Source organism: Hyaena hyaena, unplaced genomic scaffold, assembly GCF_003009895.1.
Source record: "Hyaena hyaena isolate Hyena2069 unplaced genomic scaffold, ASM300989v1 scaffold_531, whole genome shotgun sequence".
Classification (NCBI taxonomy): Eukaryota; Metazoa; Chordata; class Mammalia; order Carnivora; family Hyaenidae; genus Hyaena; species Hyaena hyaena.
The window spans coordinates 1,204,305-1,228,117 of NW_024081164.1; the positions used below are offsets into that span (position 1 = coordinate 1,204,305).

At 52.8% G+C, this 23,813-nt stretch overlaps 1 protein-coding gene across 2 annotated transcripts in view; it reads right to left on the bottom strand.

Annotated features, from left to right (window-relative positions):
• Positions 1-13,578, bottom strand: part of UNC5B (unc-5 netrin receptor B) — a 79,056-nt gene extending 65,478 nt beyond the window's left edge. For both annotated transcript variants that reach the window (XM_039255548.1, XM_039255547.1), the window contains exon 1: positions 13,053-13,578. In XM_039255548.1, coding sequence (XP_039111479.1) covers positions 13,053-13,131 — 79 coding nt within the window. In that variant the 5' untranslated portion in view covers positions 13,132-13,578. The remainder of the gene's footprint in view (positions 1-13,052) is intronic.
• Positions 13,579-23,813: the final 10,235 nt, after the last annotated feature.

The window sequence follows — 23,813 nt, forward strand, 5'->3', positions numbered from 1 at the left end:
AGTTTTTCTCTATGGTATGAAATGTGGGTCAAAGTTTACCTTTTCCAAATGACTACCTAGCTGTCCCAGCACTAGTTATTTCAAAGTCTGTCTTTGTCCCAGTAGGCTATGAGACTATTTTTGTCATATACTGGATTTCTTTATGCACCGGGTCTCATTCTGGACTTTTCTATTATGTTTGACTGGTCTATCTGACGATTCACACATTTGTGCCACAGCTTTAATTATGGAGCTGCTCCAGTGCGTAGGGATAGTTTTCCGTCATCTTTACCCATTTGTATGCCTCTAGGTGATTTCTCATTTAATCACATTGGCTAACGCTTCTTCCACAGTGTTGAATAGAAGAGATGGTGGGTATTTGTGCCTCATTAGTGATCTTAATGGAAAGGTCTTTGGTGCTTCCCCATTAGAGAAGATATTGGCTTTAGGACTAGGGTATGTATATATTTTATCATGCAAAAAAGAAGCCCTTAAAATTGCTATTTTCCTGAGTGTTTATATGATGAATGGGTGTTGAATTTTGGCCAAGGCTTTTCAGCATTTATAGAGCTAATCATATGATTTAGTTTCCTTAGATTCATAAATATGGTATATGATATTAATTTGGCACAGGGTATTCATACGAATGGAATTTGAACCAACCTTGCATTCCTAGAAGGAACCAGAGTTGATCATTCTGTATCACTTTCTCAGGGAAAAAAAGAGAGAATGGAAATGAATACCAAGGATGACAGCTACTGTTTATTGAACGCCTTCTCTGTCCTCTACATGCATTATTATCTGATTCAATCCTCAAGAGAGCTATGTGAAGCAGGCTTTATTATTCTCATTTCACAGATGAGGAAACAAAGACCAACAATGTTGAAGAGACCTGGCTGCTATCACACAGCTGGCAAATAAGAAAGACAGGAATGGATCTTGAGTCTCAGAAATAAGGGGACAGCATTATTTGGCTGTTACTTAGACATATTAAAAATGCTCACTATATGGTACAATGTGGGAAGGGGACCGTCTCCATAGGAGCTGGGGGAGGGTCTGCCCTTGCTTCCCGGAAGCTTGAGTTGCCCCCCTCGCCCCACCCCATCAGAGCTCAGCAGAGGAATGAGCGAGGGGCAGGTGAGCCAGTGGGCCAGGCGCTGGCAGCAAGCAGCCCGCAAAGCCTGCCACGTCCTCACCCAACCTCAGTCCTGCTCTGACCCTGCATTTGTGTCTTGGGCTCCGGGCAGTGAGGGAGCAACTCAGAGAATGAACACCAGTCTGGGTTTGGGCTGCAGGGAATAAAGTGCCGAGAAGAAAACCCTAATCCTCCACTCCCCGCTGGTCCTGCCGGCCCCGTTTTCTAAGAACGGGCAGCCGGCCGAGGGATTATGTAAGTTCTGGTGGGCAAGGCAGATGGTGTGCTGGCTCAGACACATCAAAGCCGGCCCTGACACTAACCTTCCCTGACGTGGCACCAGGGCCTCCTCGGCTCTAGGGTGTGGAGCACGCAGAGGGGTGGGAAGTGACCCAAGCTCTGTCATCTAGCTCAACGGCCATGGCCAGCCAGGCTAGGGGAGAAGCCAGAGCCCACCTACCAGCGGGGGGCTCCAGCCGGGGAGGTGAAATCCTGCCCCACAGCAAGCAGCTCTCAGATGAAGCACGCGGTGCCTGTGGCAACAGAGCCCGCCTGCGTCCGTCTCGGCTCAGCTCCTGGGGTCTGGAGAACAGTTTGTCTGACTCCGGGTGTTTTCTCCTTTGGCCCCATCTGACCTTCAGCTTCTTGTGTATCCCTTTAGCTGATGGGTAAACTGAGGCTCAAAAAGGGTGAGTGATTTCTCTGTCACACAGAGTTGGCCTCAGAGCCGAAGCTTGCAGATGTCGGGCCCAGTGCCCTTCCAAACGCATCTGACATGCAGGCTTCTCCCCCCTTGCTGTAACCCCAGGTGGATCAACCAGGTGGCACTGTGGGCCGCCCTGCACCTTAGGCCTAATGTGCCCTAGGTCAAGAGGGGACTATTTGAAAGAAACAAGGGATGTAACCAAGCAATTTGCAGATTGATTTCTTCCTGGGTAGAAAGAAAAAGAAACCAACTTTTACTGACCATGCCCTACCTATGTCATCTGATCTCCCCAACAACCAATCAGGGCTCCTTTTCTATGGCGAGGAGATGTAGGCTGAGAAAACTACAGTTAAGGATGGAGACAGGACTTGAACCCAATTTTCTAATTCTAGGGCAGACCCTCTTCATGTGGACAGATGACAGCACTGAAGGCCCAGAGAGGGAAAGGGACTACCTCCATGCTACAGCTGTGTAGACAGGATTAGAATCCAGGCTTCCCAATCCTTAGCTCAGGGCTCTTTCTGCTGCCGTCTCTTCTGAGTGTGCATGCATGCGTTTGTACAGAATTGGAGTGAGCCAGCAAGAAAACGTGGGGCTCAGGGAGCCTGAGTGGCTCAGTCGGTTAAGCGTCCGACTTCAGCTCAGGTCATGATCTCACAGTTTGCGTGCCCAAGCCCCGCATTGGGTTCTGTGCTGGCAGCTCAGAGCCTGGAGCCTGTTTCGGATTCTGTGTCTCCCTTTCTCTCTGCCCCTCCTCCGCTCATGGTCTGTCTATCTCTGTCTCAAAAATAAATAAAAGCTAAGAAAGAAAGAAAGAAAGAAAGAAAGAAGGAAGGAAGGAAGGAAGGAAGGAAGGAAGGAAGGAAGGAAGGAAGGAAGAAAGAAAGAAAGAAAGAAAGAAAGAAAGAAAGAAAGAAAGAAAGAAAGAAAGAAAGAAAGAAAGAAAACGTGGGGCCAGATCAGATTTGCGGCTGCAGTCACGGTGCCCGGCAGCCCTGGCTGTCTGGCTGTCAGGTAGGAATTCCAGATTAGCCTGTGATAGGGGCTCCTGGCAAGGACCAGTGGGTGCCCAGCTGTGAGGGTGGTACTGGCCAGGGCTCCCGTGGCCTCAGCCCAGGGCCTCAGGGTGTTTAATCTCCCAGGGAGGCTCCCCGAATGTTAGCACTGAGCTCAGTGCCAGGGAGAACCTGGCTCAGCCACACCCTGCAACCCAAACTGCTCTCCACCAGCCAAGGAGCTGGCAGCAGCCACCACGAAGGGCGGAGGGCTGTGGTCAGACCCTACCCAGGGGCCTTTAGAGATACCCTCTCAGCCCACACCTACTCCCGGGCCCCAGAGCCCACGCACATGCAACAGGCATCCTCTTGAACCCTAGAAGGCAAGCTGGAGGGGAATGATCAACGGGCTTGGGAATGCAAGCAGGAAACAAACATTTCACAAGGGCCTGGGCCAGCTGTGCCTTGTGAAGGACACCTTGCAGACAAGTACAAAGTTTACCAGCCCGGCAAATGCCTGCTAGAGTCCACCTTCTCCACACAAAGGGGTCAAAGGCACTTGACTGCAATGCTGGGCTAATTCCTTGCGGTTCCACTGGACTTAGTGAATAAAGAGGCCTGTACCTATGGGGCTCTGAGTTTCATCACGTCTGGTACATAGTAAGACTCAGAGACAGAAGCAGAAGAGAATGAAGGGAGAGAGGCAGGCAAAGAGGGGAGGCTGCAAGCAAAGCAAGGAGAATCTTCTGACTCTTTGGTTACATCGACAATTGCAAGTCCAAACACAGTAGGGACAGAATCGTAGCGACCACCTGGGTGAGTTATGGCCTGACCACGAGTTCGCGTCCATCCATTCTACAAGTGTTGATCGAGCACCTTCTAGCTGCTAGGGACAGTGCTGGGTGCCAGGGACACGCAGGGGAGCGAAATCAGACCCAGACTCCCAGTCACCTAGTGTCATAGCTGCTCTTTCATTATCTAGTTGTTCAACCCCATCCTGCCTCCGCCGGGTCCCCAGGGCCCTGGCTCAGTGACAAGGAAAGGGCAGGGTGCCAGGCAGTCCTATGCAACACTTGCGACCTGGTCCTGGGCCACTGCTCACTCCGTGAGTCTCGCTCTGCCCTGCCGTGTCACAGAATGCCCAAAGGTGAGAGGGGGGAAGGAGCCAGGAGCCACTTTTCCTGGAATTTCTGACTGAATTTCTCGTAAGGTCTGCATCCTCCATGGGTGCTCTGGCCCCAGGCTGGGCAGCCGGGCGCCTCTGATCACATTAGGGAGCTGCTTCCCTTCGGCTGCCTCCTGACTCCGGTAATGCCTCCAGACGCCACTCGGGGCCTCCGGGGGGTTGCTGGCTCCCGGGTGATCTCAGCAGAAGATGCTCCTCCCAGACCTTGGTGATGCCTCCTGGCACCCACCAGGCCTAGGTGGGCACCAGGAACCAGAAAAGGCAGGCAGCCTCCCTCACCCTGCCCCTCTCCCTGGCTCAACCCTGGAAGTGTCACTCTCTGCCTCCTTGCTCTCCTGCCCAGAGATGTAGAGGGAAGCAAGCAGGGCCCAGGCCCAGCCCCAGCCAGGGGTCAGCCAGATCAGGGCCGGGGAGAGGCGGGAAGGAGGGAAGGCAACAGAAATCAAGGGAACTGACTTCGTGCCAGGACCCCATACGCCATCTCACAGCACACCACGGCCCAGTGAAGGGGACAGGCCATCTCCCAGGTCCAGAGCCACCAAGCCACCGGGGCCGGGCACTCAGTGAATGAATGCTTTTAATTCTAAGGCCTTGGCTCTTTCCACAGTACTAAGGGACCCCTGGGCTCAGAATTCTTATTGTACCAGATGATCAGATACGAGTCAGTGGCTGAATTTGGAATTTGTTTCCTGGATGGACACGTCAGATGTCCTGCCCCACCCCCACCCCTCACAAATATACCCCCTAGTAGGAATGCCCTCTCTGCTTTCCCAAACTCTGCTCATCCTTCAACGGCCAACCAACACCCTTCCTCCTACAGGAGGCCTTCCCTGACCAGCCACGCAGGCCCACAGGAGCCTTCCCTCAACAGGAGCCACACTTCTCGTTGTACCACTTAACACATGGTATCAATAATAATGGCGCTGAGGAGGACAGTGAAGGCTACTGAGGACTTCAGAACATGCAGAGGACTTGTGTACGACCTCACTCTTCCCCACAACAATCTGATGAGAACCGGCATTATTAGCAGGGCCACTTGACACATGAAGAAATGCAAGCTCAGAGAAGGCGGGCAATTTGCTCTAGGACACACAGCCAGATGGTGCTGCAGCCAGGATTTGAACCCACATGGTCTGACTGCACAGCCTGCCCCCCCCTCGCCCCTGAACATTGCACTGGATCCCTCCCAGGCCACACGGGGCTTGGCGCACCTTTGAGCGAGCTCCTCTCTGCTGCAGCACCTTACTCACTCTCGCACGCCCGCGGCACACACCTGGCCCACGGCTCGTGCCTCCAGGAGTGACACAAATCAATTCATGGGTCAGGCCCATGCCTTGCCCAACTTTGACTGCAGAGCCCAGATCTGCTCACACTGAACAAATGCGTACATGTGCCTAGTTTTAGGGCTGGGCCGATACTCCAAGGGGATGTGGGGACAGGGCCCCCCGTTCGCCACCCCAAGATCAGCCGCCCTCCACCCCTGAGAAATGGAACAGTGAATGGTCTGGTGAGGTCTGAGAGTGGGTTCCTCCCACACCCTCCACAGGGCCCCCTGAGCCTGGCGGGGTGGGAGGGGCAAGGGCCACTTCTCTCAAATGCTCAGGCTGCCCCTGCCCCTGGGGTCCTTCTCTGTCCCTGGGACCCTGCTTGGCATCCGGGGCTCTCGGCCTGAGACAGGAGACGCTTACGGAACAGGAAAAAGGGACTGAGGTCCCGAAGGGTAATTTATGGCTTCAGAGAGAGACCCAGGGCCACATGATGCTCACAAGGGCATTCCAGTCGATATATTGATGTTCTAGAGGGGACTCTGTAAACACAAGTGGTTCTGGGCCTCAGCTACCTCTGTCTCTTCCTGGCTGCTGCGACCTCTTCAGACGGAACTGGACAAAAAGATAAAATAAAACCAAACAAAACCTGAGGCTCTTAAAGGTCTCTTTCCACCTTTCCCAACCCCAAACTTACAGAAGGGCAGACCAACCAGGACCCCGAGAGGAAAAGACACTTGTCACACCGCAATGGAAGAGAAAGCACCAGGACCTCCTAATTCCTAGGCCAGGAGCTGCTGGGCCTCCAGGCCATAAGCCTCTGTCCTTTCTCCTCCCCACATGCCTCTAGAGGAAGCCCTCTCTGGCGTCACAGGGCAGTATCCTGAGGAGGACGCACCCCGGGACTCACTGGGTGCCATGCACCGTGCTAAATACTTTATCATAACCAGGGCACGTGAGCTTTAAAATGACTCCATGAGGATGGCATTATTACCCCCATTTTACAGATGAGAAAACTGAGGCACAGCACAGTTAGGTGAGCTGCCAAGGCCACAGTTAGTAGGTGGAAATGCTAGAAAGCTATGTTAACCTCCTCAAAATTCCAGGTGGCTGTGCCACACACCCTCAGTCAGGAGCAGGGGTAGAGGGGCTGGGGCTTCCACAGGCAGTAACAACAGATGAACCTTCCCACTCCAACTGGCTCACAGAAGTTGCTGGGCCCAGGGTTCTGTCCTCTCCTTCTTGTCCACTCTGCTGGGGGCACGGCAGAAGGCACAGAAGCAAACCACCCCATGCTCCCACCCCCAACACCATGCCTACTAGTACATAAGAAGTATCTTCTGGGCTCACTCCATCTTCAAGAGCCACAGGCAAAGAATCAAACAATAAGATACGTTTTCCTCTCAAGCCTCCCCCCTACGTCTCGGCCTGCAGTGAGAGGTGGTAGGGGGGTCAGGTCCCCAAGGAGCACCCCAGGCTGAGAGGCCCAAGAGTGCAGATATGGCCAGGGCTGCCTCACCAAGGACTGGGCTTGCCCAAGATGGTAGCTGAGGAGATGCTGACAGGGCCAATTTTCTGAGAGTGGGCGAGGCCTGGGGCCGGGGACTCCTGCCCAGGTCAGGGCTAGCCCCAGCTAGCTAGCTTAGCCCCCACTCCCATCTTTTTAGGACATGCTCTTAGAAAGACCTGAAAGTGAGAGTCAAGATCTGGCTCCCATCACCTCCTCCAGGAAGCCCCAAGGCTTACACAGTTTACTCTTTGCTGTGCGCTCCCAACATATACTGTCACTGCCCCTGCTTGGCACCTGAGGCTCCCCGAAGGGCATTTAACAGTTTCGAAGTGGGCATCAGCTTCCAGCATAGTCACCACCTTGAGGGCTGGGGCCAGGACTGCTCTGGCTCTGACCTGGGTCCCAGGTCGGCTTCCTAAGTGGGCGTCCTCCTATCTGGTGGGGTTCTTCCAAGGACCAACCTTCTAAGAGGGTTGATTACACCAAAGCGATACACGCCAGCAGCGGAGCTGTGCCTTTCCTATAAGTCTCCCTTCTCCACATTGGCACGTCTTTATCCTACAGCTAAGGATGCAGTCAGTACAGGCCCAAGTGGGAAAGCAGGGGGACCCTTGGCGACCAAGGAGGCGGTAAGACAGTGGAGTAGGACTCCTGTGTGTGTTTGGGTGCACATGGGTCCTCTTTCAACGGCCTCCACTGAGAGGCCCAGCCCCAGCCATGCCTGCTTATGCTGCATTCCATCAGAGATGCCACCCACTCTGGCTCTGTCTGCCTCTTCTCCAGCAAATTCCAGAGGAGACCCCACTTCCCCTAGAGGGCTGCAGCATGAGCCTGACCAGGTCAGGGATCAGATCTCCAAACCATGGGTGCTGCCACTGTTCTTGGTAAGCTGCAAGTCAACTGTAAGCGACCCAAGGACTCAGAAGCTTGTCCTGGGGGCTGTCAGTCAAGCACATGGACTGGCTTTAGGCCCCCCATGGCTGACCTCCCTCCTTCTGGAGCAGCAGGAGCTGCCCTCAATCGGGCCTGTCCTTCCTGTCCTCAGTGGGGGAAGCTGGCCTCTGCCCTTCCAACTCCAGAACTTGGCACTTGACCCAAATCTTGCTCACAACTCCCAGCCGGGGCAAAATAAGGTCTCCTTGGTGCTGAAGGGCAAATGGCCTGCGTCCCATCAGGGAGAGACATCCATCCCCAACAGAATACAATGGATGGGGCCTCCCATGCCCGGTGGTGACTCACTGTCCCCACACTACACATACCTATTTATACACAAACACACCGCAGCTGTGCCCATGTGCACATTGCACACACCCCCACACACCCCAACACGTAGCCACCTACATCACACACCCCCAAATACAGCTCTCCTCCGCTCCACATCCATTCGTCCTGCACCTTCACCTCCACAGCCTAATACCCCAACGCGGCCCCAGACCTACCCTCACCTCCCACTGCACACTCCCTCCTCGGCCCGGTCCCCAGTAGCATTCTCACACCCACAGCTTGCCTTCTCTGAGTGGAAAAGTTGTGAGGCGCTGGGGCAGCCCGTTCAGGGAGGTGAGGAGGGTGGCTGGCAGGAGGTGTTGGAGGTGGGGGGTGTGTGTGCAGCGTGGACAGATACAGCTCTGCAGAGGCGGAGAGGGAGGGGGAAGGGAAGGCGCGGGGTGTGGAGGTGAAGGGAGGAGGAGCGGAGGGGCATGGAGGTGTTGGCTGCTGCGGCAGGGGTGGGGGAGAGAAGAAGGAGCAGGGATGCCCAGGTGCAGGGTCCCCAGGTAAGTGCCAGGCCAGGCCGTGCAGTGCCTCAGAGTACACCCCCCCCCCCCCCCCCCCCCCCGCGGAGAGGCGCTAATCACGGTCAGGGTCAGGCTCTGGCAGCCACCGCGCTGTCTACAAGGGTCAATTTGGGTGCTTCCAGCGGCCCTGGCGCTTTTGGAAAGAAGGAAGAGGGAACAAAAGGGGTATGGGAGCAGGGAGGCGGTTGATTTAAGCCTGCACTTCAGCATGTGTTTTCGCTGCCACTAGCGAGAAAAAAGCCCAGACTCGGAGAGAAAGGGGCGCAGTGGGACCCGCAGTTTGCCCACGCTGTGGGGGCGCAGTGGCCGCGGTGGAGTAAGACGTAAGACCGAGTGCGAATCCGGCTCACCCGCTCAGGCCAGCTCTGCAAAGAGAGGGGCAGAGGGCATTCCCCAGGCGGTCGGGGCTCCCCCTCTGAGCGCAGGCCCATGGTGGGGGGGGCGGGAGGTGGTGCCCCAGCCCCAACTCTGGAAGCAAATCAGAGGGGGCAGTGCATGAATTCCCTCGACCTGCCCAAAAGTGCCCTTCCTCGTATTATTCTCATTACGGCATTTTAAATTATTTCCCTTTTAAAAAAATAAAAGAAACAGAAAAGCACAGAAGGCACTTGTTTGGTTTCATTCTGCCTTCACAGCTTTAATGACTCTATTTGTGGAAGCTGTTTAGGAAACTGGTGAAGAGGAGGCCAGGATAGGCGCCGCTGTGGCCTGGGATGCCAGCTTCCTCCTTTCTCCCCTGGGGGCCACCCAGCCAGGGAGCTGGTTCTCTCCACCCCACAGCCCCAGTCCCAACTGGGGACCCTGCCTCTCTCCCTTTCCTACAGGGTGGCTGCCCCCCAACTCCAGCGGGCTGAGTCAAAAGAACACACAGCCTAGCCTGCAGCAGAAGGGATCTTTCTCTACCTCATTCCCAAAGTCCTAGGCAGCCCATGCCCTTCTTAGAAGACACTGGTGAGGAGGCGAAGGAGAGATGGGAAACAGATCTCATCTTAGGCCTGACAGCCAACGGCCACAGGGTGCGCAGAAGATGGGCTGCCCCGAAGTTTCAATATAGGAAGTAAAACTATATTCTGCCTCATTTATATAAATGAAGGCAAAGCTTTAAAATGTAGAGCCAGGTAGGCCCACAGTCCAAGGGAGCGTGGCCTGTGACAGGTCTCACGTTGGACAGATTAGGGATCAGGAGTGGAGCTACCTTTGGGCCCTTGGCTAGCCGCAGGGCCTTGCTTCTGACCTATGGCCTAGCCCTGTTCCACCCCTCTGGGGTAAGGGTTCCTGACTCTACCTCTTCACCACCACCACCACCCTCCCCCCATCTCATCTGACCTAACTACCCAACAAATCTTATCTTTAGCTGCCGGCCTTTTGTGGGGCCTCAATTCGGCATATCTGTCCCAGATCCATCCATGCTGGCCAGTCCCGCAGCCTGGTGGAATGAAGGAGCCAGAACTAGCCTGAGGTTTGAGGCCCGAGTTCAGATTCCAGATCTACCCTTGAGTCCCAGTGTAACCCCAGGGCAAGTCAGGGCCTGTCCCAAAGCTTCGGCATAAATAAGGGGGTTGGAATAGAGGGGAACTGTTTTGTCCTCCGGAATTCCCAGTTTGGGGTGAGGGTGGGGGGTGGAGAGGGGAGGGAGGAGAGAAATTACCTCTGAAGTTCCTCCCCTGCAGTGATACTTCGACTATAATGAGAAATCGCATTAAGACACTCGAGATTTTCCATTTGCTTGAGATGGGTGTTGCTACAGTGTAGAGAGAGAGCCAAGGATGGGCCACCACACCACCCTCCCCTACATGCACACAGAGCAGAGACCCTAGGAAAACTCAGATTTTAATTGCATCTTAAAAAGAAGTGTGATGATGACACCATAGTTCCTTCTCGGCCACCCTAGCCAGAGGCCATGGCAAGACTCATTAAAAGCTCCAGGAAAGGCTAAGGGGCAGGTGGGGTGAGGAGATCCTCAGGGCTAATCCAGGCTTTTGAAGTGGCCTCTGCTGGCCAGTCACTTGCTGACATCGCCTTCTAAGGCTCCAGGGTTTTATGGTTCCGGGTTTGATTTCTCCACCATCAAACTTGATGGCTTAAAAATCCTAAGTGCTGTCAAGGGAGCTCATCCCCGTATTTACTGGGGAGGGGGGCGGTGAAAGGAAAGAAAGAGAGGTGCCTGCCACCTGAGGGGAGCCTGCATGTCCCCTAGAAAGAGCCCCCCCACCACCACCGAGAAAGCCTTATCTCCCTCAGCCTTTTATAAGCCTCAAGGCAGAGATGGATGGGGCCCTGAGGAGGAGTCCAAGGCGACAGGAACCAGCCTGACTATTGGAGAGGAGCAGTCCTGCACACAAGTCTGTGCTCTGTGGTCAAGGGAAGGCGAGATGTGAGGAAAGCCAACACTCCGGCCTTGCTTTTCCCCATCAGTGAAATGGGACTCATGAGGGATCCAACAGGCAGACCCAAAGAACATTCTGAAAGATGTTCCGTGCCTGTGGCATTAAAGAAACGAGCTGTGTAGGAGGAAGGTGCCTTGTTCTCCCTCCTGAAGGCAGATTTCTAAGGGCTTCGCATTCTGGGCAGAGGGAAGGCTGCAGGCCCACCCCACCCGTTGGCCCCTCTCTAGACTGGTGGGCAGGCAGCCCCTGCCGTGCTAAGTAATGAGCACAATTCCAACACGGGTTCTGCTCACTAGTGAGAAATCAAAGCCCGGAATTAGAGGCCATTTCTGGCTGGGCTCCGTTTGTGCCCAAATCCATCAAAGCCCTGGGCCTGGGGTTTCCTCTGGGGAAGGTGGGGGCTGGATGCTTTGTTAAGCAGGAAAGGCAGGCCACCCCCAGCCTCCCCAGCTCTGGAGAACTCTGGGCCAACCAGTCTTGTCTTTTTCCTGCCCAGCGGAGACCCTCCCCCCACCCTCAGGAACCTCAGTATTTATTCCTGATGCCATTGCCCGGTTGGTTCTAAAACAGTTTCCCAAGCGCCGATCCTGCCCAAGTGCCGATCCAAGTGCCATTTACAAAGACTTCGCCCTACCCTTCAATCACCTCCCCTCAAACACCCTCAAACCAGAAACCAACACCCCAGCCCAGCACCTCCCACATTAAACTGCACTCTTTAAAACAAGGTTGGTCATTGAGCAGCCTGCCCCCTCCCCCACCATTACCTTCCAACTTCAAAACACTGCTTTAAATACCAGAGTCTGCCCAAATCGTAATTAACCTGGATCAAATGATTGTGTCGTAACTTTACAACACAGGGCTGGAAAAAAAAAAAAAAGTGGAGGATGTGCTAGAACCAAGCCCTTGCTCCAAGGCCGTGGGAATCGTTCATTCCAGAGTGAGGAATCTTTGGCTATTGGGGTGTCTGGGGGGGTGGGGTGGCGGATGCCAACGTCGCGGCGAGGGTGGAAGGGGGAGGGCTGCGCCACCTCGTCTACTTTCTGAGCCAGGGTTCCAGCCCCATTCTCAGCCTCAACTCGGAGGGCTCGGCGCAGGACGCCCCCTACCCATCCCACCCACCTCGCCCCGCCCCGCCCCGCCCAGGGAGCGGGGATGTCCTGCCGCCGTCGTCCGCCCAACCAAAGAAAGGTTGGCGCCCCTACGTCCACCGGCTCGCAGGGAAGACAGCCCAGGCAGAGACGCGGGGCCCAGCTACAGCCGAGGGGGACGCGACACAACCACGGCGTGGTGCTGGTGGCGGCAGGCACTTTTAATTTAGGAGCCCACGAAGCCCCTTAAGACATCCTGCAGGCCCAAAGTAGGCAAGCGCACCTTGTCTGCTCCCGGGACGGGGAGAATGTCAGTGGCCCATTTAAAAGGAAAGTTGGCAGCATCACTGTGTGCTCCCCTCCACCCCAACACACATACATACCAAACCCCAGGAAATATCCCTCCAGACGAGCGGATCCTGTGGTCGCGGGGAAGGCTGTGAGAGCGGTATTCAGCCCTTCCCCCTTCGATAGCCCTTCAAGCCGGCCTCCTCCCGCTGGCCGAGCGGACCCGCGCTTCCCGAGCTCAGCAGGTCTTTCTATCCCTCCCTCCCGTTTCCCGATTCCGGCGGGTGCAGCGCGTAGGAGCTCGGACGAGCCAGGACCCCGACTAGGAAGTTTCCGGCGAACGGCAAGCAAACGCACCTGACCGAAGCAGCAAGTCTTTTTTTGTTTGTTGGTTTCCTCGTCTCCGTGTGCCGGGAGCCGGGTGCCCTGGAGGCCAGTCCTCCGGAAGGAGCAGACCTCGACTCGGACACCGGTTCCAAGGAAAAGAAGTGATCCATTCTAGGCGGGGGCAGGAAGCTTACTCTGAACCACCTGGCCTGCGCCGCCCGAGAGGTGGCTGCGCCATCGCCCACTTTGGTGGGCGGAGAAATCTACGTTCTAACTTGGGTGCCCTTGCGCTTTCCCCCTGCACATCGACGCACTGATGGACCACTCCAACTTCGGGAGACTGGGGCGCAAAGGTCCCCTATACGTCCGCCCCCGTGCCCGATCGCTCCCTACCTGCTTGGCTCAGCCTCGGGTCCCAGCAGAGCAGCAGCGCCAGCAGCAGCGCGCCCCGCGATCCGCTCCGGGCCCACATGCTCCCGCGGCCAGGCTCGGGCGCCTCTCCCCCGGGGCTTTCTCCCTGGCCCCAGCCTCGCCGCCGCCGTCTCCGCCGCCGCCGCCGCCTCCTCGCCGTCCTCCCCGGCGCTCGGCCGCGCCAGCCCGTGCCCTCCGTGGGGGCAGCGGCAGCCACGCTGCGCAGAGGGCTGCCCGGCGCTCGGAGCGCAGTGGGTGCCTGGCGCCCGCTCTCCAGCCAGGCTCCGGCGCGCCCCTCTCTGCGCTCCTCAGGCTCCGGGGCTCCGAGCGCTCCCCGGGCTCCCGCGCCCTGGCTTCGAAGTTGCACGACGGAAGGTGAGCGCACTCAGCGACACTCGCAGCAGCCCGCGCCGCGCCGTCCGAACCTCCGCGCGCGCCTCTCTGCGTCCCGCCGCTGCTCGCGGCTCCGGCGCCCTCGCCGGCCGCCGCCGCCTGCCACAATGCCGAGTGCTGCCGCTCGCTCGCCCTAGTGAGTCCGCGAGCTCAGGGGGACGGCGCGAGGCCGGGGCGGGGCCTGGCGGGCGGAGGCGGGGCCTGCAGGGGGCCCCGGAGGGGGGGACCTGAAGGCCACCCAGGCGCGGCCTCGGCTGAGCTGGGGGCCTTTCAGGGGGGTCCTCGCGGGACGCTGGGACTGGCGAGTTGGAAAACCCGGCCGCTGGAGCTTGGCTGGAAGTGGAGTCTGCCCAGTTTCCTTTTCTCGAAAACTAAGGACGTGTATCTAAGCCCCCTTTGGCTTGGCTGTGTCAGCTTTCTCATCTGATCAAACTGAGGACTCTCACTTTTGGCTCCTTTCGTCTGTATTACGTTCCATGCCTTCTACCTGTCGGGATGTTTCCAAAAAACAACTCTCTAAATGAGAAAATCTTGAAAACTGACGTCCTGACTTAGGTATAGATGTGGATCGTCCTGGATGGGTCTACTTGTCTGAATAACCTCAGGCAGAATTGTTTACCAGACCCCTCTAAACCTCCTGTAGCACTTTAGGGGGCTAGGACGTTAAGAACTTGCCCTCCCAGGGACAGTGGGGCAGAGCGACAGGTACAAACATTTTTGGCTCAGAATTAACTTGGGCTCTGCTCCTTACCTTCTGTGTGACCTTAAACTGAACAAGTTACCTAAACATTCTGATGCTCCCTGCATCATCATTTAAAATAGAGAAAAATTATAATTATTTCATAAGGGGGTATAGGATTGAATGAAAAAAAAAAAACTATGTATGGAAACTGCATAAATGTCAGTAATCTCTCTTTCCAAGATCTCCCCTCCCTGCCACTCTGATTCCTGGGGGGAAAGTCCTGGCCTCCCAAGGGTAAGCCAAAGGCCATTTAGAGCTAGGTGGAGTTTGAGGGATGGTGGCGTTTTAAGACTGAAACACAGAGCGTCAGAAGGGGTGAACTAGCTAACACTGGCAAAAACCTGTGCTCCAGGAATGGGATAAAGTACCTGATACGCATTACCTCAGTTAGTCCTCACAACAACTCTGAGGTAAGTAACAGTTGTATCCCCATTTTATAGATGAAGGGATAGAGGCACAGAGATGTAAAGTCATTTGCTCAAGATCACGCAGCTTGGAGAGAATGAGTGAGTGCAGGGGGCAGAGGAGATGGGATTAGAAAGAAACTCTGGGAGCTGAGGGGCCTCCACCCCCTACCTCTCAGGGGCTGGCCTGGCAGAGAAGGTTGTTGCCAGCCAGCAAGAATGCCTAGCTCTGATCTGTTCTCTACTTGGGATTTTTCTGGAGCTGGAATCTAGAATTGCTTCTCAAAAATAGGTGGCGTGGGGAAGCCTGAGGTTGGTCCAGCCAGCCCATGGAGCCTGTAGGGGATGGGCTAGAATAGGGCCAAGTGTGCCCAGGGATGCTTCCTAGGGTAAAGGACTTGGGGGCCAGAGGGGCCAGAGGAGCGACAAGTATTGCCCATACCCTCCTCCACACACTGCCGCACAGATTGGGGTCCGGAGCCTCTGGGGCAGGGTTCCTATAGTCAGCCTGCCCCTTCTGCCCTCTGTGGCTGGGTATTCAGGATCTGGAGAGTGGATGTGGGTGGAGCACGTCTTCCTAAGAAGAACTTTGGCCAACTGAGAAAGGTCCCTGTGGGCAAAGGTAGATGGTTTATTTTTAGCTTGACCCAGGACAGCCCAGGCAAGGGCAGTGGATGAGAGAGTCAATAGCTCATCACACCAAGCCAACTCCACCCACCCAGATAGCTACATGCACACACACACACACACACACACACACACACACACATGCCCCTAGACACAGTTACAGGCACACCTCGCCAATACACGCCTACAAAAGCACGCACAGGTAAACGCATAGCAAAGCCCCTCAAGTGCAAATGCAAAATGACCCTCCTAGAAACGCCTACCAATAAGCACCCAACTGCAGAGACTGCCATGTGCCTAAGACACAGGACCACAACAAGAACACACCTACCCCTTGTCACAGACACAAACATATACACAGACGTACACATCCAAAAGAACAAGTATACTCTTAAGATGACAGGAAAGCAGTAGATACTTAGATGCCTAACTACCACGAAGAAACCCATATTGGAACACGGGTACCGAGACCAAAACCGACGGTCACCATCTGGGTGCAGACACATAGTCAAGGACACTATGCTGGATAACTCATCAGAAACAGGGCAGGCAGGGAACACGGGACTGTTGCGCACACACATGCACACATGCTCTCTCTCTCTCTCTCTCTCAATCAGAAAGCCAGTGGGATTTGGAGATTTTTCCAAAAATTTCCAGTCCTCTGGACTTCACTGTTCAGGCAGTAGCTGCACCAGGTCGACCCTTCTAGTCCAGTGTCATGACTTTGTTTAATTCCTGGCTTCAGGGAAAGGGGGATGGGAGGGCAAGCAAAATTAGTGTGGTCATTTATTTACCCCTCTCCCCTAGTCTGCCCCACTGTCCTCCCCAGCCTAAAGACTCTTTCAACTCTTGAAATACGCCCATGGAGGGTGGTGGGGTCCTGGGCCCTGTTTTCCCTCCAGGACTCCAGCGTCAGGCTGGGGAACTTACCACACTCGGGATCCCTCTGCAATCCCCCCCCTCCCCCCATGCTGTAACCGTGTGAGTGCTGGCCCTCCGCTGGAGTCAAGGAAATGGCTTCAGAGGGAGTCAGAATGCCCTGAGCCCACACCTTTCCCTGGGATGGGTGAAGAATGGGCAGGGCCCAGGCCCAGGGATGACTCATGAGTGTAACTGGATTAAGAATTACCAAGGTGCTCCCAAACCCTGTGCCATCAGGCTCACAGTGAAGGTGTCCCTGCTGTGAGCTAAGGAGGAGGAGGAGGAGGTGGTGAGCTGCTTGGAGGCAGGGCCCCTCCTTTGCTGTTCACCATTATATATCTGGCTTGGAAGACAGCAGCCTGCACGTAGTAGGCCTAATGTCAATAGGGGTTGAGTGGAGCCATCAGTGAGGCTGGAAAAAGAGGGGTTACTGAGGAAAGGGCCCACAGACTTCTCAACTGGGCCCTAGAGGAACCTCCCACCTCCCCCTCCATTTCCTGGGGGCCTGGGGCCTGGGGCTGGAGTGGGGGGCTGCCTTCCTGCACCATAGCTGCTTTGAAATCAGTCCCAGAACCAGTTCTGACCCTCTCTGGAGGCTGCAGATGCTTCCACAGGCTACCCTCATTTCTCCCGAACCAGAAGAGCGTGTGGGAGACAGAATTCTGGAATCTGGAGTTGAGCCGATGTTTGATGGTCCAGGGACAGCTCTTACCTGCTTGGGGGAGGGGGTGCTGCTGAGCTTTTCCTAGCATCAGTTTCCTCGATTGTAAAATGGAAACACTACCTTCTAGAATGAAAAACAATATACACAAAGCCCCTTATCTGGCTGAATACAAGCTACTTATTTAGTAACAATACTGATTTAAACGCAGCTGTAGGGGTTGCCCCTCCCGGCGGGGCTGGCGGCTGTGGGTTGGCGCCTCCCTCTGTGACCGGGACCCGTGTGCTCGCAGCTGCCACTAGGCGGCGCGCTGCAGCTCGCATCTATAGCGCGGCCCGCTGCTGCAACTTCCTTCCATCCTGAGGTTGTGGGTCTGGAAGGGAGAAAGGAGCCCGGCTTCCACCCGGGAGCCGCCCACCAGTGGCTCGTGGCCCCTTGGCTTGTCTGGGGAAGGGAGCTCTCAGACAACTCGGGTTGGAGGATCTTGTTACAGGAGAATGGGAGGTGGAGGGGTGGGGGGATAGGGAGACGGGACGGGAGGTTTAAGGATGAGTTCATAATCCCTCCCCGGACCCATCCAGTCCATTATGGACCCCAAACACCTGGGCCCTGGTGGGGAGGCACCTAACGTCGAGGCCTCTGAAGCTCTACCATCCCTCTGTAATATTATTATAGCTAATGTTGAGTGCTTTCCATGTGCCAGGTACTATCCTGATCCTTTATATGCTGTCAACAACCTCATGAGACAGGTGCTATTACCCCCTTTATTTATCAGATAAAGGACCCGAGGCACAGAGAGGCACCTTGCCCAGGGGCACATACCGCTGGCAAAGGGACCGTGGAGATTCATATCCAGGCGGAATGGATCCCAAGTTTGTACTCCTTTTTCAATTGCACGTCACATAAAACTTATCATTTAAGAGTGTACAACTCAGGGGCACCTGACTAGCTCAGCGGCTGGAGCATGCCACTCTTGATCTTGGGGTCCTGAGTTCAAGCCCCACGTTGGGCGTTGAGCTTACTAAATAAATAAATAAATAAATAAATAAGTACGATTCAGTGTTTTCTAGGATAGTCCTAATGCTGTATGGCCATCATCATTATCTAATTCAATAGCATTTCTATCCCACACTGTTAAGCGGTTCCCTCCCCTGCGTCCCCTGCTCACCCTTCCCTCTCCCAGCCCCTGGCAGCCATGAATCTATCTTCTTGTTTCTATGCATTTGCCTGTTCTGGGAATTTCATACGAACAGAATCATAGCACTATGTGACCATCACACTCTTAACCTCAGCTAAATACTGCCACCACACCCCTCCCATTCCCCCCAACCCCAACACACATCTTTTCTCTTGTCCCCAGGGGAGAGCCTTCTCCCTGGGGTTCAAGCAACAGAAGCAGTTAGTCACGAAAGCCTTGGGGTCAGACAGATCCGGGTTTAAATCCTGGCTCTGTCTTGGACAATTTACTCACTTGCTCTGCTGTTGCCTGCTCAAAATTGTTTGTTGTTGCTGCTGTAAATTAAAAAAAAAAAAAAAAAAAGACTTTGAATTTTAAAACACTTTTAGATATACAGAAAAATTGCAAAAATAGTATAGAAAGTTTCTATACACTCTTCACCCAGTTTCCCCTACTTTTAATTATCTTACACGAGTACGTAGTATATTTGCTACAATTAATGAACCGATATTGATATATTATTATGAACTAAACTTCATATTTCCTTAGTTTTTACTTAATATCTTTTTTCTGCACCAGGGTCCCATTCAGCATGCGACATTACACAGTGATCATGGCCTCAGGGGCTTCTTTAGGCTTCGAAATTTCCTCAGACTTTTCTTTATTTTTGATGACCTTGACAGTTTGGAAGACTATTGGGCAGGTATTTTGTAGAATGTTCCTTGGTTGGGATTTGTCATCTTAAAATTCTTAATAACTTTTGAACAAAGACACCTCTTCAAAATAATTTTGCATGGGGTCCTACAAATTAAGGCCCTGCTTCTAGGACAGAGAGAAGTCCCCTGAGCAGGGCCGGGGACACGTCCCCAGGCTGTGTCGGCAGGCCTAGTACTGCCCTGAGGGGCCTTTTGGGCTCTGAACTGGGAGAGCCAGGGGGAAAGACCCCGGGCGGAGGGGAAGCCCTAAACCCGGAAGAAGATTGCCTTCCAGGCCAGGGGGACAGTGTGGGAAAGATGTAGCGTCGGGAATGTGGATGGTGTGGTCAGGGGGTGGCCAGGGCCTGTCTTTCCACCCTGGGGGGGGGGACGGGGAGGGGACGAGGGAGGGACAAAAAGGCAGAGTAGGCCGGAGGGGAACTCTCCCTGCAAAGGCAAGGCTACTGCGCAGAGATGGATTCTGTAGGACATGGAGAATCATGGGTGCTGACCGAGCTGGAGAAAGACCTGATGGGAACCTAGCCGTGGGAACATATTTGAGGCTGGGGTGACTGGGCAGGCTGAGGAGGACAGCCCCGGGCAGGGAAGTGGGGGGAGGGGTGGGGTGGAGTGGGGTTGCCCAGGCACTGGGACAGGCCTGGGGCTGCAGGGGGTGGGGCCAGGGGACTCTGGACCTTGGGCCTCGCTGAGTGTGTGAACTTGGGGTTAGGGGAGAGAATGGGGGCTGGGGAGCCCTGCAGGGGAATGCAGGGTTGCCATGGGAGGAGTAAGGTATGGGAGGGGTGGGGTGGGGAGAAGGTGGAGAATTGGGGTCTGGATGTGTTGAGTCAGAGGTGCCCAACATGAAGTCCTGTGAACGCAGGACTGACCAGTGCTTAGAGCAGTGGCCACTGTCATAAAAATGAACAAAGCCATGAGCACTGGGTGTTGTATGGAAACCAATATGACAATAAATAATATTAAAAAGAGAGAGAGAGAATATAAATTCGAGTATGGAGGTTCCTTAAAAAATTAAAAATAGAACTACCATATGATCCAGCAATCCCACTTCTGGGTATATCTGCAAAGGAAATGAAATCATTACTCTGAAGAAGTAAAAAAAAAAAAAAAAAAGAACAAAGCCAGCTAACGTGTGCTAAGCAATCACAGCGAGCCAACTGCCAAGCCAAGAGCTTTACATGAATTAGTTCCTTCGATCTCCATGATGACCTGTGAAGTGGATGGTATGCATATCCCCATTTTAAAAATGAGAAAACTGTTGGGCACCTGGGTAGCTCAGTTGGTTAAGTGTCTGACTTCAGCTCAGGTCATGATCTCACGGTTCGTGGGTTTGAGGCCCATGTCGGGCTCTGTGCTGACAGCCAGCTCAGAGCCTGGAGCCTGTTTTGGATTCTGTGTCTCCCTCTCTCTCTGACCCTCCCCTGCTCACGCTGTCTGTCTCTCTCAGAAATAAATAAACATTAAAAAAGAATTTAAAAATGAGAAAACCGTGACTCAGTTCTCCACCCCCTTAGCGAGAGACAGAGGCCAGACTGAAACCCAGGCAATCTGATTTCAGAGGCCACATGACCAACTACGTCACACACAGGACTGCCTGTGTAAGTGCCTCAGTTGCTCTTCTAACCAAGTGATTTCTCATTCTTCCTCTCCATTTTTCTTGGAGGTGAGTGTTGATTCTGGACTCATTGAAATGGAAACTGAGGCTGGTAAAGGGTTAGGGATGGCTGTTCAGTACTGACTCTGAACTTTAAGCCCACATTCTTAGGACTGGTCCACACCACCAGCCTCTTCCTACTCTGTCTGGAGTTGTGAGTGGCGGATAATCTCTGTAGAGGGAGAAGGAAGAGGAGACGGTATGGTCTAACAAGGAGATAGACCTTTTAAACTTTCTTATTCTGTGTTAAACATTCTGGTTTATGGGGCGCCGGAGCGGCTCAGTTGGTTGAGTACCTGACTCTTGATTTCAGCTCAAGTCATGATCCCAGGGGATCCCAGGGGTCATGGGATCGAGTCTTGCTTTGGGCTCTGTGCTGAGTGTGGGGCCTGCTTAATATTCTCTCTCTGTCCCTCTCCCCCACTCCTGTGCTTTCTCTCTCTAAAAAAAATAATAATAATAAAAATAAAAATAAATAAAAATTTTTTAAAAAGACTAAACATTCCAGTTGAAATGTATTCAGGTGACATCAAGTTAGTTTGTCTCATGAAAACATTAAGGCACTTCATGTTTGTCTGAAAACTGTAATAACACAGCACTTGGCATATACAGAAATGCCTTTTGCCATTTGATTTCAGAACAGCTTGTGTGATCCTTCCAATATTGTTCATGGATTAATGGGCTGCTAATTGAATTAAACACAGTCTTCATACTATCCAGAGAGTATAAGATAATTCACTTGTCGAGATTAATATTTAAATCAATTTTATTTACAAATCACTATCTTGATCATTATAATTCTTAAAACTTTCATCTGGGCAAAAGTATAGTCACTAAGTTCTAGAGGTTTCTTAAACTAAAAATGAGAGATAATTCAAAATGAATTTGTAAGAGAGACAAAAGTCTCATGTTTCTGGGATTGCAGGGCTTTAGCGTTTCAGTTGTGGTTCTTCTGAAGTTAACTCACTATTATTTTCCGGGTAAATGCCAAAGGAATTCTTCAGGGAAAACTATTTTTTTTTAAATTATGTCTAAGACAGAGCATGAGTGGGGGAGGGGCAGAGAGAGAGGGAGACACAGAATCCAAAATAGGCTCAGGCTCTGATCTGTCGGCACAGAGTCCGACGTGGGGCTCAAACTCACAAACTGCAAGATCATGACCTGAGCCGAAGTTGGATGCTTCACCGACTGAGCCACCCAGGCGCCCTAGGGAAAGGTATTCTTGAAGAGGTGGGCCTCCCAAGTTGTGAATTGGGGGCACGGGCGACAAAGATCTTAATCGGAGGAAGAGGGAAAGGGGGAAATCCCAGTAGTGGAATAGACTCTGTGCATGTGCGTGTGACTGGGGGAGGGATCGTGTACACCTTTCCCTTCTGTTGCATACTGACTCTACAAGGAAGGGCCAAGGGTGTACTCCTTGTCCCATCCTCTGCTCTATCTTTCTTATAATATCAGCAGTCAGCTCATCTGTTCCGGACCTTTAGATTTCTCTTTGTTCCACACTTTTGCCATAAAATCGATTCCACCGTGAACTATGAATTTAGCCCGATTAAGCCTCTCGTAGGTTGCTTCTCCATCTGCTTGTGCTAATGACTCTTTACCACCGCTGGTATCTTTTAAGCAGATGCCAAGTCTGTCAGTGTGCTTGTGTATACGTATTCTTTCTGGAAATGGCTAAGCTTTTCACGGGTTTTACTTTTTCTTTCAAGTAGTTAGGTAAGTGGTATGGTGAGAGATTTCGAAACAAGTGAAAACTTCTGCTCCAAATTGAGAGAGCTGTAAAAACTTCCAGTGATTGCTGTCCAGAATTCCAGAACTCAAGGACCAGGGCAGTGGGGTGCCTGGGTGGCATAGTCGGTTGAGCATCTGACTCTTGATATCGGCTCTGGTCATGATCCCAGGGTAGTGGGATCGAGCCCCGTGTTGGGCTCTGTGCTCAGTGTGGAACTTGTTTGGGATTCTCAATCTCTCTCTCTCTCTCTCAAAATTAAAACAACAACAACAACAAAGAACCTGTGCAGAAATTGATACTTAAACTGGTGCTGCCTGGTTGGGGTGACCTGCTGGAACCAGGAGATCCCAAATGGTGGAGAAATTCAAGGTCAAGGAAAGGAAAGTTTAAGAACTAATACACCCACGTTCCTTCCTACTGCTTCCTCTTAAGTCTTTTAAAAAATTCAGTTGAGGGGCACCTGGGTGGCTCAGTCAGTTAAGCGTCTGACTTTGGCTCACGTCATGATCTCACTGTTTGTGGGTTCGAGCCCCACATTGGGCTCTGTGCTGACAGCTCAGAGCCTAGAGCCTGTTTTGGATTCTGTGTCTCCCTCTCTCTCTGACCCTCCCCTGCTCACCCTCTCTCTGTCTCTCTCTCTCTGTCTCTCTCTCTCTCCCTCTCTCAGAAATAAATAAAACATTAAAAATTTTTTTTAAAAATTAGGTTGAGGTGTAAGTTACATGCAAGGAAACGCACAGATCTTGAGTGCAAAGTTCTGTGACTTTGACAAATGGAAACACCTAGTAACCACACTCCCAATCAAGATACGAACATTTCCATCATCTTGGAAAATTCCCTGGTCTCTTCTCAGTCAGTCCTCACCCTGCAGAGGCAGCCACCATTCTGATTTCTAACAGCATAGATGAATTTTGCTTATTCCTGAATGCTGCTTGTGTGGAATCAGATAATATGGAGTCTTCCATGACTAGCCCCTTTCGTTCACCAAAATGACTGAGATCCATTCCAGCTACAGTGGTAATAGAAGTTCGTTCCTTGTTATTACTAAATAGTGTTAATGATTTGGACATAACACAATTTGTTTATTCATGCTCTTGTAATGGACATTTGGATTGTCTACCATATTAGTCTGGCATGAGTAAAGCCACTATGAATTTTCTTGAGCAAATTCTTTCTTTTTGGAGACATAAGTTTCCATTTTCCTGCAGTAAACAGGGGTGAAATTGCTGGGTCCTCAGGGAAGTATATATTTAATTTTATAGAAAATGGCCATAGCAGTTTTTCCAAAGTGATTGTTTCAGTTTGTGCTCCCACCTTCAATGTTGGAGAGCTCCAGTTTTACAATCCTCACCAGCATTTGATATTGTCAGTGTTGTTGTTTTAATTTATTTTATGTTAATTTTATTTTTGTGTGAGGGAGAGACAGAGCATGAACAGGGGAGGGGCAAAGAGAGAGGGGAAGACACAGAATCTGAAGCAGGCTCCAGGCTCCGAGCTGTCAGCGCAGAGCCCAACGTGGGGCTTGAACTCATGAACCGGAGATCATGACCTGAGCTGAAGTTGGCGCTTAACCGACTGAGCCATCCTGGCGCCAGTGTTTTTGATGAAACCTGTGGGTGTGAAGTGGCATGTCATTGAGGTTTTAACTGGTGATGTTGGTTACCTTTTCATGTGCTTATTAGCCACTCAGTGTCTTTTTTTTATGACAGATCTGTT